Here is a 16,112-nt window from a genome sequence, read left to right as displayed (position 1 = left end):
AACCATGAACAAACTCTTGATTTTTCATAGAAAGAGGGAAGGCCCTGTAGATTTTTTTGCATTGTTCATTATCACAAATAACACGGAGTTCCCAAAGAGCATTCGGATCCCAAAATTCTTTGCATAGTTTAATCTTTTGACCATCCCAAAGCTCCTTGATATTTCTTTCTTTTGTGTTATTTTCCATGAGCCATGTTGTTCTATCTCGCCACATGGCAAGAAACTCGTGACAATTTGTTGAACTTTGACACAAAAGCTTTAGTTGCTCTACAAATGACATGTAGTCAAATGGAACCATTTGCTTGCAAGAATTTCCACATTTGTCACAAGGAATGGAGCATACATTACAATCATACTTTGCTTTTGATGCATAATTGACACTTGAGGGGCAGATGCATCTCCGTGGACTAAAACTTTTGGTTGATGGTTGTGATTTCTTGAGCCCACACATAACCACCATCGTTTTGGCTCCACCATTCCCAAAGAGCGATAATGACAAAACATTTGATTTAAATTCTGAGCAATAGGCGCTTTTATCGCTTCCTTTTGATTATTGAGCAAAATTGAAGCCAACGAGAGTCCTTGCTTATTAGACAATGATTTTTTCCTTTGCAAGGCTGCACTTCTGCAAACAACATCTTTATCATCTTCTCTTGCATTGCAAGGGGAGCTCTAAATTCATCCCATAATGCTTGCATATTAGTACTCCAATCTAAAATCTGTCCACTTATGTCTAATACCTCTCCAGCTTCTTCACCATCTAGCTGAGAGAGACATGGTTCGTGATCGATATGCCTTTCATGCACATAATCAGATACATTATTTTGTGAACTATCCTCCTTGAAACAAAAGGGCACATCCATGATTCGTTGAAAGTGGTAAGGACCTGGATATGAAAGAGTGTTTAAAGTAGCATAGTATTGATCAATCATGATACATTAACAATACAATCAAACATTTTTTTAGAGCATTATTTAAAGAAGTCACCATGCTTACCCTAAATATATGCCATTTATTTAAAAAAAACCAGTTCATGCTTTGAAACAATTGTCTCAATTGCCAAAAAAAAAAGGCAAGCGACAAAAGAGAGAAAGTGATCTTTAAAATAATTGCTACATTTGCAAAAGAAAAAAAGGACAAATCACACTTGAGCTTTATATGAGGATACCTACATCCATTTGCATGATGGCTTCAGCTACATCAAGAGGAGAAACAAACAATTGTACATAAAGAAATTGAAGATAGGGGTCTCCTTCTCTAAGTCGAGTATTGTAACATGCTAGTGACACGAGAGCTCTAATATTGACAAATTGACTACTCAATACCGAAGAGTAATGCCATGTAAGACAATAAGAGGCTGCATGATACCTATTTGAAAGGTTCCCTAATCGATACGATGCCAACATTAACTGTAATAAAAATCACAACATATAGACTTTTGCAATATAAATGGATCTCTTGCAAGGCCCTATAGTTTGTATTAAAAACCTTAACAATGTTACTACTAGGAAGTCTTCTTGGTGTTTAACTGCAATATTTCTTGCCTGGTTACTTGACACATTCCATCAAGATAAAACATAGCCTAAGATGCAAACACCAAGAAAAACCATAAAGCCACAAATAGGATTGACACAATTACTTCACAACCAAAAGTCTTCAAAAAAATTCATCCACACTACAAATTACTTTATTGGACTTTTGACTACTTTTGACATTTTCATGCTTCAAATTCAAAGGTGTAAACTTGCTAGTTATATCCTTAGGTGAGCATTAACATCTCTACCTTCTAGGCTCTTTCAGGCTCGTTCCAACAAGATTTTGTCATGTGTATTTATTTTCTTCTTGACAATCCTCTTGAGAGAGAGAGTTAATAAAGACTACCTACACCTACACCTTGGCTAGTATTTATATAGCAGAGGTTCCTCTGACTGATCCAAATTCAAATCTGAATTTGAGTTCTTCAAAACAATTCCTTTGAATATGCACACTTACGACATATCGTTTCCTTGATTCTCTCACCAAAACAAAAAATATCATTTTTTGTGTCTTTTGCTTCTAATTTTCTTTCATGGATGACTATTATGCCGTGGTCTCTTGGGATAGTTTCCTACGACGTTAAAATACTTTTCTTCTTCTTCTTAATCTAGAGCTCCGTAATTGGTCCTCCTGATCGAACACCATGGAACTTAGGAGTCAAACGGTCATCAAGATGATAGCCATATCCTTTAAAGAGATCAGCTTCCTTGCATGATCACCGACATAGAGTCAGAATTCAGCATATACAAGATTTGCAAATTTTAGCCCTTAGCATTTTCAGTTTTCAGTGGGGCCTTCGGAGAAGGGTTTGACAACATTCTGGTGTCGTATTCTTCTCTCTCTATCTCTCAGTCTCAGCACCTTCATTCACAGTGTTTACCACTTTGTTTGTGATCATTTGCACTCTCTCACTAAAGGAACAAAAGTATCTCTCTTTCGTAAGTAAAAGGAACCCTTGAGTAGAGTTCAGAGCACTGATCTTGAGCAAAGTTCAACATTCATTTCCGCTGCACCTTACAAAAAACTAGGAAGTAAACTTGGCGTCCCCATTGGAGGTGATGGTCTTGGGCAACCCAGCAATGGGATACCAAAACCGGATGAATAGTCGAGCGACGTCTTTTGCTGAAGATATATGCTTGCAAGGGATCAGCATGAAAAAGTTACCGAACCGACTAATGAGTGCGTAGAAAGCCTCCAAAGACCTTCCCTCTACTTACACTTTCTGGCGCTTGGTCTTGCATCCCTTGAGTAAGTCTATAAGTGGTGCTGCAATTTTTGAAAAATTATACATGTGTTTGCTATAGGCCTGACAAAGACCCACAAAAGAGCGTATCTGTTGGGAGGTTTGGGAAATCTCCCAAGATAAAATGGCTTGAATCTTTTCGGGGTCCAATCTCATGTCATCGCTGTTGATGATGAAATCGAGGTAGGAAACCTCATGTACCCCAAAGGTACTCTTCTTGGCATTGACATAGAGTTTATTTGCTTCAAGGATCTGGAAAACCTTCTCCACATCCAACATTTTTGGAATGTCTACTTCAAAAATGTGAATCTAGTGGTAGCCGCTCTTCAAGTCGATTTTGGTGAAGAACTTTGCACCATCCAGTCGCTCCAAAATGTACTCAATGATGTGAGGCATGGGAAACTTGTTCTTGATTGTCAGCTTGTTTACTTCTTTGTAGTCAACACATAATTGGGCGATTTGTCCTTCTTCATGATGAAGAGGATGGGTGTTGTGAATGGTGAGGATGATGGGTGGATAAATCCGGCCCCAAGAGGTCTGCATTCTGTGTTTCCAACTCCCCTGATATGGGATGGTGTTAGTTCCATGCACAAATGTCAAGTGCAGCGGAATTGAATTATGGTGAAGATCTAGGGTTTACACTTCCACAAATCATTTCTTTCTTTTCCTTGTGTTAGTGATCCTTTTTAGCTTGAATGATGGTTCTTTTTATTGTCCATAAAGAGAGGGAATGAGAGAGAGCGATAGAGATGTGTAAAGGGAGAGAGAAAGAGAGAGAAGAGGAGAATGACACACGATGGGGTCCCAACCAATCCTTTCAAGGGCCCCCCACATTGTTGTCGATCTGGTATTTGCTTTTGATTGCATAAACGGAATATACACACATGCAATACCTCAAGTGCAGACTCTACTGACTCGAATGATGACTATCACCACAGTAACTCCTCAGAAAGAGGCACCTCCGGGGTTGATTTGATGCACCTTTGGATCCTTCTTTATGTGGGATTGTGGATAGTCACCAAGGGTAGATCTGGAGCTGAATTGCGCTCCCGATGTGAGAGAGGGCTGAGAGCTGGCTACCAAAACACAAAACTGCGAGACGAAAAACGCAACAGCTCTCTCGCGTAAAGCATGGCTGAAAACGCAAATCTCAATGAGAGTGATGACGGATAGTAGTGGAGCACTCGATGTCGGTGAGGGAATGGCCAAGTGGAGGCTCGATGGTCTGCCAAAGTACTGGACCGCAATGGGGAGACCTAGCAAGTGCAGATCCAGGCCGATCCGGCGAGGGAAGGATTAAAAACTGAAAATGCTAGAGGCTGATCTGCTACTAGGGAGGGCACTGGGCTGAAATTTGAAAACGATGGGGATCTCTGCCCAAAAACGCAAGGCTGATCTAGGAGTTGGAGTTTTGATCAAGACTAAGTTTCGGGTAAAACTATCACATATGTCCGGGACACCCAAGGATCCGATCACGTGGAGAATGGCTCATTGGATTCCTCTAGCCTAGAACTATATGTATGTCATGCTAGATGCCCACCATAGTGTAACAACATTTGTCAGAACGCTTTTACAAACCATTTGTGCAAGAGGGTTTCAAACTGGAAAATTGGTACTACAAGTCGATGAAGCCTGTCCACGTGGCACATAGAACCACGTGCACGTAGCATCCCCTCTTTCTTAAGGTGAGGTTCTGGTATCAAACTCCATGCACGCTATAAGATGGTCTCAGATGAATTTCCTTCTAGATGATGTCCTCCACGACGAATTTTGAGAGAGGCTCCCCTGGGTGATGTGGAAATGTCCAAAACACGAGGATGGTGATGATGCATCTACTCGCAAACAATGGACGGGATCTTGGATCAACGATGCCCTTGTTGGTTACCGGCAAGTAATAACCTTTGTTGCCCCAACTCGGATGGTGTGAACCAAACCGCAAACCGGATGGATGCTTGTAGAGCGAATGTCTGGATATGCAAATGCCGATGTCGACTAAGGTTACCGACCAGCCTATACTGCCCCTACGCGGAAAGATTGGTGAGAGCAACGCCGAATGGGAGATGAAAATGGATATGTCCTTTGGAGTGCCCATGAACCATGGCAAGTCCTCTTTATGATGTCTCATGAGACCGCCAAGTAACTCCTCAAAGATAGAGGCTCCTCTTGGGGCTTTGACTAGATTGCCATATGATAAAAGCCCTAGATGAATCCTCGCCTCTGCAATGGATGTGGCTGCAAATGTAGGCTCACGATGCCTGCGAACTCCCGTGGTGGTTGCCTTGGATTGGAACCCTTTGGCTCCAGGTTAATGGCTATCGATTGCTAAGAAGATGCAGATAGTGCTGACTTGATGTGCTGCCAAAGATGTGTACACATCATAGACGATGCAATGCCTCCTCTAGAATGATGGTATTCTCCAAGCAGATGAGAGAGATGGTTCTTCAAACAATGCCAAGACTCCATAGCTAAGAGGCTGATCCGGATGGCGTCTTCTTTGTCATCATAGGCCACTAACAAATCCTGGTACTCGCAATCAACATCTTCATATTTCCAATGCATGTCGTCAATGATGTGATTTGTCATGTCGAAGAATTTATGACTGCAAATATCCATGCTTTTTATGTCGAGGTGGTCAAGTGCGCACACCAAGTCAACCACCCTCTCGCAGGTGCACCACAATTGTAACCCCCGGTATTGTCACCTGACACATCCAACCCTATGTGTCCGTGGACAAGCTACAACATGACCAGGGTTCACTTCAGTTCAGTCAGTCTAGAATAGGAAGTGATCTGGCACTTTTGTGAGTCTGTTCGCAGACCGTGCATGTCCAGACACTTAGATTAGATGCATATCCTCTGGTTGCACACAGCATGATCATCAGATCTCCATTAGAACCCATCAGGAGCATTTTTACAGTGCGTAGACCTATTTTCCCTATTTTTGACATTTTTCACTTATTTATTAAGTGACTTTTGTTGGAAACTAGGTAGGGCAATTTTGCTAAGTTTGTATATATAGATACCTAGCGCTAGCACTTTCTTGCAGAAGAGGCAGCAGGAGCACCTTGCTCAACAGGCACCTTCTCAGCAGGACCCCCCAGCATGGCCTAGCGTTTTTGCAACACAGCATCAAAGCTAGCTTTTTTGTAAGACAGATCAGCCTTGGCGTTTTTGCATTGCAGAGCAGCTTTGGCATTAGCAGACACAGCAGAACCAGTTTACGATAGCAGCCCTAGCGTTAGTAGATTTCCCCCAGCAGTAGAATTCTACTAAGAAGTCCAGCATGACATCTAGCGCTTTGCAGTTCCATCACGACAGAACCAGTCCATAGACCAGCGCTTTCAGTTTTCAGCAGTCAGTACCCGCAGAAGAAGTCCCGAACCTCGCAGATCTCACCTTCCCGCAGAGCAAATCCTCGCCGCACGGTCAGATCCAGCGTAGTTTGCAGTTTCAGCCCGAAAAACGTAGATTTCAGCATCTACGTTTTCAGCGTGTCGTCGTTGCATCATCGTCATCGCCGTCGTCACCTACATAGAGTCAGAATCCAGAAGATAAAGATTTGCACATTTCAGCCATTAGCATTCTCAGATTTCAACCCGTTTCGTCGTCTACATCGTCGGCAAGTCCAAGTATTGTACCGGATTGTGCAATCAATAGTAGACCACTCTCGCCATCGAGAGTGGATCCCTTGGAGGAGGGTTTGACAACATCTCCGGTGTCGTATTCTCTCTCTATCTCTCAGCCTCATCACCTTCATTCACAGTGTTCATCCACTTTGTTTGTGATCACTTGCACTCTCTCGTTTAAGAACGGAAGGCTCGCCCTTCCCTAAGTAAAAGGAACCTTGAGCACAGTTCGGAGCACTCATCTTGAGCAAACTTCAACATTCACTTCCGCTCCACCTAACACATATACAATGTTTGCATTTCCTATGCTCAAGGCACACAATTCTATGCACAATGGCAAGTCCTACAGTTCCTTGAGTGAGCGAAGCGTCCTTGGGTGAAACGCTACAACATACTCAAACACAAGAGAGGAAAAAAAAATTCAAAGATTAGTGGATTAGAGAAAAATCTTCAAAGCTCTAATACCAATGTTAGGTTCAATGGAATTGAAATATGCTGAAGATCTAGGTTTTACACTTCCACAATACCTTTCCTTCTTTTCCTTGCGTTTAGAGTTTCCTTTTAGCTTGAATGATGATTCCTTTTACTATCCCTTAAGAGAGGGAATGAGAGAGAGCAGTAGATGTGTAGAGAGAGAGAGAGAGAGAGAGAGAGAGAGAGAGAGAGAGAGAGAGAGAGAGAGAGAGAGAGAGAGAGAGAGAATGACACCCCAAGGGGTCCCAATCAACCCTCTTAAGGGCTCCAACCACCGTTGCCGATGTGGTATTTGCTTTTGATAGCTGAAATGGAATCTATACACATGCAATACCTCAAGTGCAGACTCTACTAACTTGAATGATGATTGTCGCCGCAATAACTCAAGAAGAGGCACGTCCAAGGCTGATTTGATGCACCTTTGGATCCTTCTCGATGTGGGATTGCGGATGGCCATTGAGGATAGATCTGGGGCTGAATTGCGCTCGCGATGTGAGAGGACTGAAGTATTGAAAGCTGGCTATAAAAACACAGATCTGCAATGAGAAACGCACAAGATCTCTTGTGTAAAGCAGAGCTGAAAACATAGATCTCGCTGACGGCGATGATGGATAGTAGTGGAGCACTTGATGCCGGTGACGGAATGGCCGAGGGGAGACTCGATAGGCTACCGAAGTACCAGACCGCAACGGGAAGACCTAGCAAGTGCAGATTGAGGCTGATCCGGAGAAAAAAGGGCTGAAAACTGAAAATGCTAGGGCCTGATGTGCTGCTAGGGAGGGTGGTGAGGCTAAAATCTAAAAATGCTAGGGATCTCTGCCCAAAAATGCCAGACTAATCTGGGAGCTGGAAAACGTTGGGCTGCTCTTCAACCTCTATTAGTGCTATCCACATTTGAGACTCCCTCTATAGGTGAGATTTGCAGGTTATAATCCACTTAAGGGCTAGGTAGGGCAAACTGTCCACCAGACCCAACAAATAAATCATAAAAGTGATTTACTAATAATTTTTTACCATGGCTAAGTTTCAGGTGAAACTACTGCACAATTGGCCACCCGGGAATTTGAGAAATGAGGAGTTGAACGCTGGCTATAAAAACGCAGATTTGCAATGAAAAACACAACAGATCTCTCGCATAAAGCAGAGCTGAAAACGGAAATCTCACTGACAGCGATGATGGACAACATACACTTGCAAATCCTCCTCTGCCATCCAATCTGAGTTCTTGTAATGCTCAGCATGCACTTGCAAATCCTCCTCTGTCATCCAATCTGGCAACAAATCTGAGGCTTTCACAAGGTCCACTGTTTGCACAAAGTGGGGACACAAAGTTTTCCTTTTCCTCTCTACGACCCTCTTTCAATGACTGTAGTGCCCCGTATGCAGTTTACGATTCCTCCTTTTATCTGCATCGTGAAGTTTTCGAGGGATCTATTTTCTGATCAAATCATTAGCTTTATATTAGTCCATTGACAAAACGTGGCAGATTTACTATCTATTACTGGAACATGAATAGCAAATCAAGGATTCCCAAGAAGAATGTCTCAACCTGTGAGTGGTGCAACAAGCACATTTCGCTGAAATGTGGTTGTTGAACTGAAAACTGTAATTGAGTTGCCTTTTCCGTGATCTATGTGCGAATGTCTGATGTGAATCCATCAACATCCAACACATAGGGCTACTTGCTACACTCCAACTTGGTGGCTAGCTGTGGAGACAAAAGATCCTCCATACTACCTGTGTCGAAGAGAATGGTGAAACTATGATCCTTGTTGGCAGAGCCACAAGCGTGCAATAACCCTAATAGTGTGGGGGGGGACGTCCTGCTTATCTTCCAGTAAAACCTGAGGTTGCTGGAGACTTGGTACAAAATGTACCACTAATGTAGTGCTCGGGGCTGCCAGGGTCGTCGTTGGTGGGGTTGATGCAACTGTGGAAGTATTGGCTTGTTTTGCCTTCCACTTTGCACAATCCTGCTTGCAATGTCCTTTTCAGTATATACTCTCCTGGAAGATATTTCCAGCAAACAGAAATACATAAAGCTGATGGCTTTAAATTGATACCTGGTGAGAGGGATTTTTTCCAACGCAATGTCTCTTACGCCTATCAAGGGTTGGGCAAGGATAATTTTCCCCACACATCCTCCCTTTGAATAAAATATTAGGAGGATGTGTTAAGCAATTTTGTTGTTATTATGTCCTTGCAAAGACAAAAGACGGTCTCGACAAGAAATTTACCCCAGATTTTATCTCTTGGATTGAATGAGTGTAGGATGTGTTGGACATGGGAATGGCCAAAAAGCTTTAGGCTCTCCTTGGTGTTCCGAGGAGATTGTAGCTCGTCATATTTATTGCTGGCCTAAGACACCGACATGTTGTTAAAAGGTCTCACCTTTATTGAAATGGTGAAGAGGAACTCGCCTGTTTTGAATGATTGTAAATCAACAAAAGCAGTGAGAGGGCACCTCCTCTCATGTAAGTTTTGTTATGAGCAAGCTCTATGACAAGTATGAGAACTTCATTTCTGAGTAATTTGTAATTAGCTTCTCCTACAGATTTTTCCAATAGCTGGTGTTCACTGAAGGTTGTAAAATATGGAGTTTTCCACATTAAATTTCCTGCTGAAGGCTCTCTCTCTCTCTCTCTCTCTCTCTCTCTCTCTCTCTCTCTCTCTCTCTCTCTCTCTCTCTCTCTCTCTCTCTCTCTCTCTCTCTCTCTCTCTCTCTCTGTGCGCAATCTCTTTACAGCTAGTTCCAATGTCAAATTGACGATACATTAGATTACAACAAGAACAACAAAATGAGAACCTGCACAAATGAAAAATCTGAACGTGCAGAGCATACCTGAAAATTTTCTGTCCTGCAGCTTGGACCTTATTTTAGCCATTGTATGCAATTACCACTACGAACCAGCAAATTAATGGGAAGGCGATCCATATTGCAATTGATGTTGAATGCCATTTTTGCACGCAAGCAATCTCCCCTCTTTATTTCTCTCTCTCTCTCTCTCTCTCTCTCTCTCTCTCTCTCTCTCTCTCTCTCTCTCTCTCTCTCTCTCTCTCTCTCTCTCTCTCTCTCTCTCTCTCTCTTGAATAACAGGTCTTGAGTTCAACTCCCCGTCAGCTAGATCTTTAAGGTCTCTTGGGATAGCTTCCTACGATGTTAAAACTCTCTTCTTCTTCTTCTTCTACTTCTTCTCTCTCTCTCTCTCATTCTCATTTAGCATGGAAAGATTGCCTTCGTTCCAGTACTCCTTGGATGCACCCTCCCTATCTCGCACACGGTCAATGATCACTAGACTCGTACGTCAGGATCTACCTGATTCAGTGAGACCAGGATTTGCCATATAGAGCCAGAGACAGAGTTACATCACATATGTCATCAGCCAGTATCTTATGAGATACAAGACCGCTTTCATTGTCTATTTAGAGAGGGCTTTGTCAGATATCAAGATCAAAGATGCCTCGGGTTTTTTTTGCTAGAGTTGTGCAGACACAGGGAGAGGCTCTTGAGGCGATCAAGTAGTGGGAGACATTCATAGATTGCACTATTTAGGCTAAATTGGGAAGCCATGGTAGTGGATGGCTTGTCTTAACATGTGTAAATATATAGAAGTGTGCAACAACAACCACTATCACATTTGTACCAATAAAGACTACCACATTTTGCACGATCGTGTAGTGTTGTCAAAACTCAAAGAAGGTATGTAAAGATTACCATGTCCTAAAAGGTCATATGTTGTCTAAAGCAGCCCGAATCTTTACTTATACTAATTGTGTAGTAAGAGTGAATCATCTCCTCCTATAATTCAACAAAAATGCCAAAATTTAGAAAGGTGTAAACATTGAGTTCATGTGTGGAACATGTATATAGTGGGCCTTCCATATAAACAACATATAGCAAATGAAAGAAAAACTAGGTGTCTACAATGAGCCTCAATATCTTTGACAATAGGCGGATTCGTATCCAAGGCACCTCACATATACCATGTGGATGTAAGCACGTAGCTTGGGGGATCACTCGTGCCTTGGATTCATATCCAAGGCACCTCACATATACCATGTGGATGTAACCATGTAGCTTGGGGAATCACACTCTCTCTCATCAAACTAGTGAAGTCATGGCACATTCATCAACCATGAAGCGGCACCGGAGCAATCATTCCCTCCAAAGACATAATTGCTTGAGCGAACAACATGTTGGATACCAAACCATTCAAGCTAGGTAGGAAACACCACGAGCATTACAATGTGGACTCTGTGTGTGTGTGTGTGTGTGTCTGAGCTTGCTATGAAAGCAAAAGATGGCATGGAGTGAAGAACAAAGCTATATCTTCAAGAAAAGAAGGAGTATCGAGATAATCTATATTTGTTTTCAAATATGTGGGCAAAAACACATTAACTATGTACCACAGAGATAAATATCTTTTTATTGATGATTACCTAGACTTCTATTTCAAATTTATAAAGCTTATATTTTCTATTATGTTATATAAAAACATTGGCCACATTTTTGCACGATCACTATTTATAAACTTTGATGTTCTAAAGTTAGGAATACCTAACCTTAAATGTTTTGTATTGTTTATGTTGACCCATGCAAAGAAAATTGCACGTTCATTCTCAAAGAAACATTGGGCAGCTTACATTATAGTAGGGACTAGGGTGACTTCATTCATTCTGAAATAATTCTTGGTCTTCAAGGAAGAGGCGATGTTGCTTGGGCATAAAGGAATCCTTCAATGAATTAATGATTCTTTGTTAAGTTCTTGTTCTCCTTCTTGTTTTATGAATCTTTTTTGTTAGAAAGTTTTGGTTTTGGTAGATCCTTTTAAGTAGAGATGAGACATCTTGACCATTGCTTTAAAAAAGTGATGTCATTATTTTAAGTATTGTTGAAATTCGGGTCCAATGTTCAAGCACACTATATGATGGCTTAAATGATTTTCCATCGAAGTTTGTGATTGTTTTATAAGTGCTTTATAAGCGCAAAGAAACATACGACTCACGAGTTTCTTGATATAATTGTTTACAAGCAACTCGTGAAGAACCACGTAAAGCATCCCATGTTGCTTTTGTTACGAGTGAAGACTAATACAATCAATAAAGTGTCATCAATGCTTTTGTCTATGATCCTGAAGGTCATATCATTGTTAAATTGCCACAATGTGCCCTCATTTAGTGCTCCCTTGTATATAGATGCCTTTGACAATATTTCACAAACCATTTTCATTGAATGAAACCTTATTTTTGCCTGCCATATATGAAAGTTAAAACCATCAAACATTTTTCTTGCAATTTAAAGGCTCAATGACAAGGTCTTGCCACTTTTGATGACAAAGGTAGTACTAACATTGGTATAATCTTGTATAATAAGAGGCACTATTTATAACCCCCTTTCAAACTTTAGGGAAACTCTTGAAAGAGAGCTAATGCAATAAAATCTTTCATGTAAGGGTTTCTCAATGACCAATTTCTTACTATAAGGCTGGATTCTTTTTCTAATTGTACATTTAAAACGTACACTGTGTCAACTAGATGGCATGGTAACTTCGCCAGACTACTGATTTGCTTCTTGAAGTATTGTCCAGTGACTAAATTAGATGCGGCATTAGAAGAAATGCTTTAAGCCTAGTGCTGACTGCTTTATTTTGAATACATAAGAGACTTTGATTAATCAAATACTTTTTTTACACACAAAACCTTTTAATTAAATTTTAGATAAACTATTGAAATGAAAAAGAGAATTAACCAGGTCAATTAAGGGCCATTTATAAAAGAACAAGCTTTTCTTGAGCCCTTTGTGACAACAATTGATGTAATTAAGGTCGCCCAAGCCATTTTATTTTATTTTTGGAGGAGCCTACTAAAATACATAGAAGATGACATGCATTTAGGCAAATTGTTATAACTAAAAGAAAAGGGCCATTGAGGGAGTCTACTAGTACCTATACATGTGTGGGCAAATGAGAATACTTTCTTTTTGTGGACCACACAAACCTTTTTGAATGGATACAAGAAACACTCCTAGCATATTGCTCCAAGAAGGAGATCCTAGAAATAGTGTTGATTGCTAGTAATCCTAGCAATGGATTTAAAAACATTCCTAGAAATGGTATTAATTGCAATAGAAACATCTCCAAATTAACTCTGAGAGACAAGATATCAATAAATCCACAATACTTCTAACTTTGAATTTTTTTTCTTTAACAAATTTCTTTGAAATGATAAGCTTGTACACAATACTTGCGAGACAAGACAAAAATGCACTCCATTGCTCTAGGATAATTGAATGTAGGCAAAAAAGTAAAAAGGATTCCAACTCCATCAAAGCCATGGGAGGGCAATACAAGCCTGCATTGTAATTTTAGGACATGGCCTATGTATTCACTCTATTACGGAGGCGCAAATTTAGACAATGCCATGTGGCACATGGAGGAGGTTCAAAGCGAGGTTTGTTGAAATTCTTGAGTGGAAATATGGGATCAGGCGGTGAACTGCTATGCTGAAAGCTCTCTCTCTCTCTCTCTCTATTGAAGTGCCATCGTTAAAATTCTATTCTTCTTATATGTATATATATATATATACTGAACTTCTGAACTGCTGCTGTGACTGCTCTCTCTTTGCTGAAGTGTCGGGCCTGGGGTCTCTCTCTCTCTCTCAAGTGCCAGATGGAAGTTGGCTCCCCGTCGTGCAACGATGCTCTTAGAGAGGGACGCTCAGTGGTCACTGGTCACACAATCCTTCTAGTCGAGTGGGAGAGGGAAAAGATGGAAGAGGAGCCAGAGGGTGCATATGTTGCCACGTACCTTCCGAAAGTCCTCTCCGAAGAGACACTGAGAGTGGAGAAGCCTCGCAAGGTTAATCATGAGGCCTACACCACTCGTTGCCACCAAAAACTTCCAGCTCCCATCGAGTTCCACTTTAGTGAAGCCTATGTCACACGTCCGCCTGGACGTGTGTGAGACTGAGGTGGCAAAAAGTGGTTCATCGAAGAATGTGTCCGTTGCTGTGCGAAATCACCCGAGGCAAACCCCTCGCCCATCCCCTCTTCATGGCGGACATGCTCAAAAGAGGCGGCGCGAAGGGCATTGCTAGGATTCGAGCCAACAATATCGCACGTCAAAGGCAAACGTTTCACCAGTTGGTATCCAAGTCAAAAAATAGTTCGACGAATGTCCAAGTCAAAAAATAGAATTTTAATTGTTATCCGCCAAGTGTGACAAGGAACGCGCCCAATTCTACATTTCAGGGCCCTGTCCGGTGTCCCCGTCTCACAGGGCCTCATATGCCTTTCACCAATATAGCTCCACCCTACAACTTGCCACCCACTAGAAGATCTATAACCACTAGCATCCAGGTTGATGTCCTACTGTGTCATGTCCACGTTCCCACACCTCATCATGAAGGGTTGGTTCCTCTAATTGTTGCTCGCGAGCTGTCTCTCCTTTGGCTCAAAATAAAATTGTATAGGATTGGCTCTTTGGTAAGAGCGAACATGATGCATGTTGCGTGAATTCGTCATAAACAAGTGATAAAATCACAAGGCCTGCCAGGTATTGACATACAATTTTTCAAGCCCTCCTTTTATATGCTTTGTGTAATGCAATCAACTTATATAATTTGTCATATATAACGTTAACTTAAAGATATAAATACAAAAAATGACAGGCAATTTTGAGATTGTTTTGATAGGCAAAATAGCTCTTGACAAAAAAAATAAGTGTCAATTTTAAGCCTTGATCTGAAGCTAGATCCCACTTTAAAATCACTACATCTCTAAGCTTTTAAAAGAAAAAACATAAGCACATAGAATTGAATTAAAAAAGCACCCTAAGCTTTAGATCCCTATGCTCTACACCCCACTTTAAAAATTCTACATTTTTAAACTTTAGAGCCCGTTTTACAAATTTAAAACCGTAGATCCCTAAGTTGTAAATCCCACTTTAAAAGCTTTAAAGTTTTAAGTCCTAAAACTCTAGCGTTTTGGGATGACCCTCCCCCTACTTGTGAATCCATGTAACATTTTCACTTTCTTTAATTCAAAGTTTTACCTTTTAATAAAAAAAAACCTCTAGGTCCTCATTGGATCATTGGAGACCTTACTTTAAAAGTTCTACATCTTTAAGTTCTAAACTTAGCTTTAAAATCTCTAAAAATAAAAATAAAAAATCTCTAAAGGTTAAAGCCCTAAATGATAAATTCCTTCCATAAAGTTTTAACTAACAAAAATGACAACTTTAGTCTATTACCTCAAGTTTGAAGGGGTGAACCAAATTCTCAAAATGAAAAGGTGGATAAAAGAACTTCTCAAATTTCAAAATGAAAAGGTGACTCTTGGGATTTGTGTAACCTCTAAAGCTTTATCATTTAACATGTAAAGCTGTCAACTTTTTATGTTTCCTAAGGGATTGAGCAACCCAAAATCTTATGAGAGTTCATTTCATATTTCAAAACTCAAAACATGTTCATCATTAGATTTACACAATTTATTTCAATGAGTGCTCACTATCTTATTTCAACCAATCAACCAATCAACATTTTTGACTTATAAAAAATGCTTAAAAATACAACTCAACTTTTTTCTTATTTTAATTAGAAAAAAGAGAAGGTAACGCTACAGCTTTGCCCTTTGGGTGGGCCAAAAAGGGGCTTTAAATTGGTGGCAACACTTGAAAACAGATTATATGAAGCTCAAGCTGACTTGAGTAGGAAACTAATTGGCGCCCAACACTGGACATTGTGATTTATGATTACTTGCCTTAAACTCAAAACACAGCGAGCGTACGTCTTAGAGGTTGGGGATCGAGATGGAGCCTAAGGAGGTGTCAATAGGCCTCGCTTGTGATCACTCTTCACTCCCCTTTCAAGTACTCGAGCAATTAGCATCTCTCTTCTTTCTTATGCAGCTAGTTGAACAGACACAGAAAATCTCAACCTGCTTGCAACTCAGACTTGTGCAAGTCAAAAGGTGAGAGTGGTCTAGCTGTACCCATCACGACTCTCAAATACCCATTTCATTCATACTCAGGATCATCTTCTCATCTCCAGCTTTTGCTTTAGATTCAAAAAACTTTATTTGAATGCATTAGGATTTGGCTCTATTCTTTCTACAGCTATCTAATAGCTTCTGTTTTGTAGTAAAAAATGGAGTTTGATAGCGTCGAGAGCATCTGCAATTGGAGTTCACTTCAAGTGGCCAACTTTGCTAGTCAGCTACTAGGTACAGACATGTAC

The 16,112-nt window shown here is 40.8% G+C and overlaps 1 protein-coding gene across 1 annotated transcript; it reads left to right on the top strand.

Moving 5' to 3' along the window:
* The first annotated feature begins 13,546 nt into the window (after window positions 1-13,546).
* LOC147436793 (uncharacterized) lies at window positions 13,547-16,110 on the top strand. The gene is made up of 3 exons (XM_086486212.1): window positions 13,547-13,735; window positions 15,785-15,846; window positions 16,017-16,110. The coding sequence occupies exons 1-3, from the start codon at window positions 13,547-13,549 to the stop codon at window positions 16,096-16,098; spliced, it is 333 nt and encodes a 110-aa protein (XP_086342338.1). The 3' UTR covers window positions 16,099-16,110.
* Window positions 16,111-16,112: the final 2 nt, after the last annotated feature.

The sequence above is a fragment of the Adiantum capillus-veneris genome, chromosome 17 (genome assembly GCF_014529385.1).
Source record: "Adiantum capillus-veneris isolate H3 chromosome 17, ASM1452938v2, whole genome shotgun sequence".
Taxonomy (NCBI): Eukaryota; Viridiplantae; Streptophyta; class Polypodiopsida; order Polypodiales; family Pteridaceae; genus Adiantum; species Adiantum capillus-veneris.
This window is presented reverse-complemented; position numbering and strand designations above follow the sequence as displayed.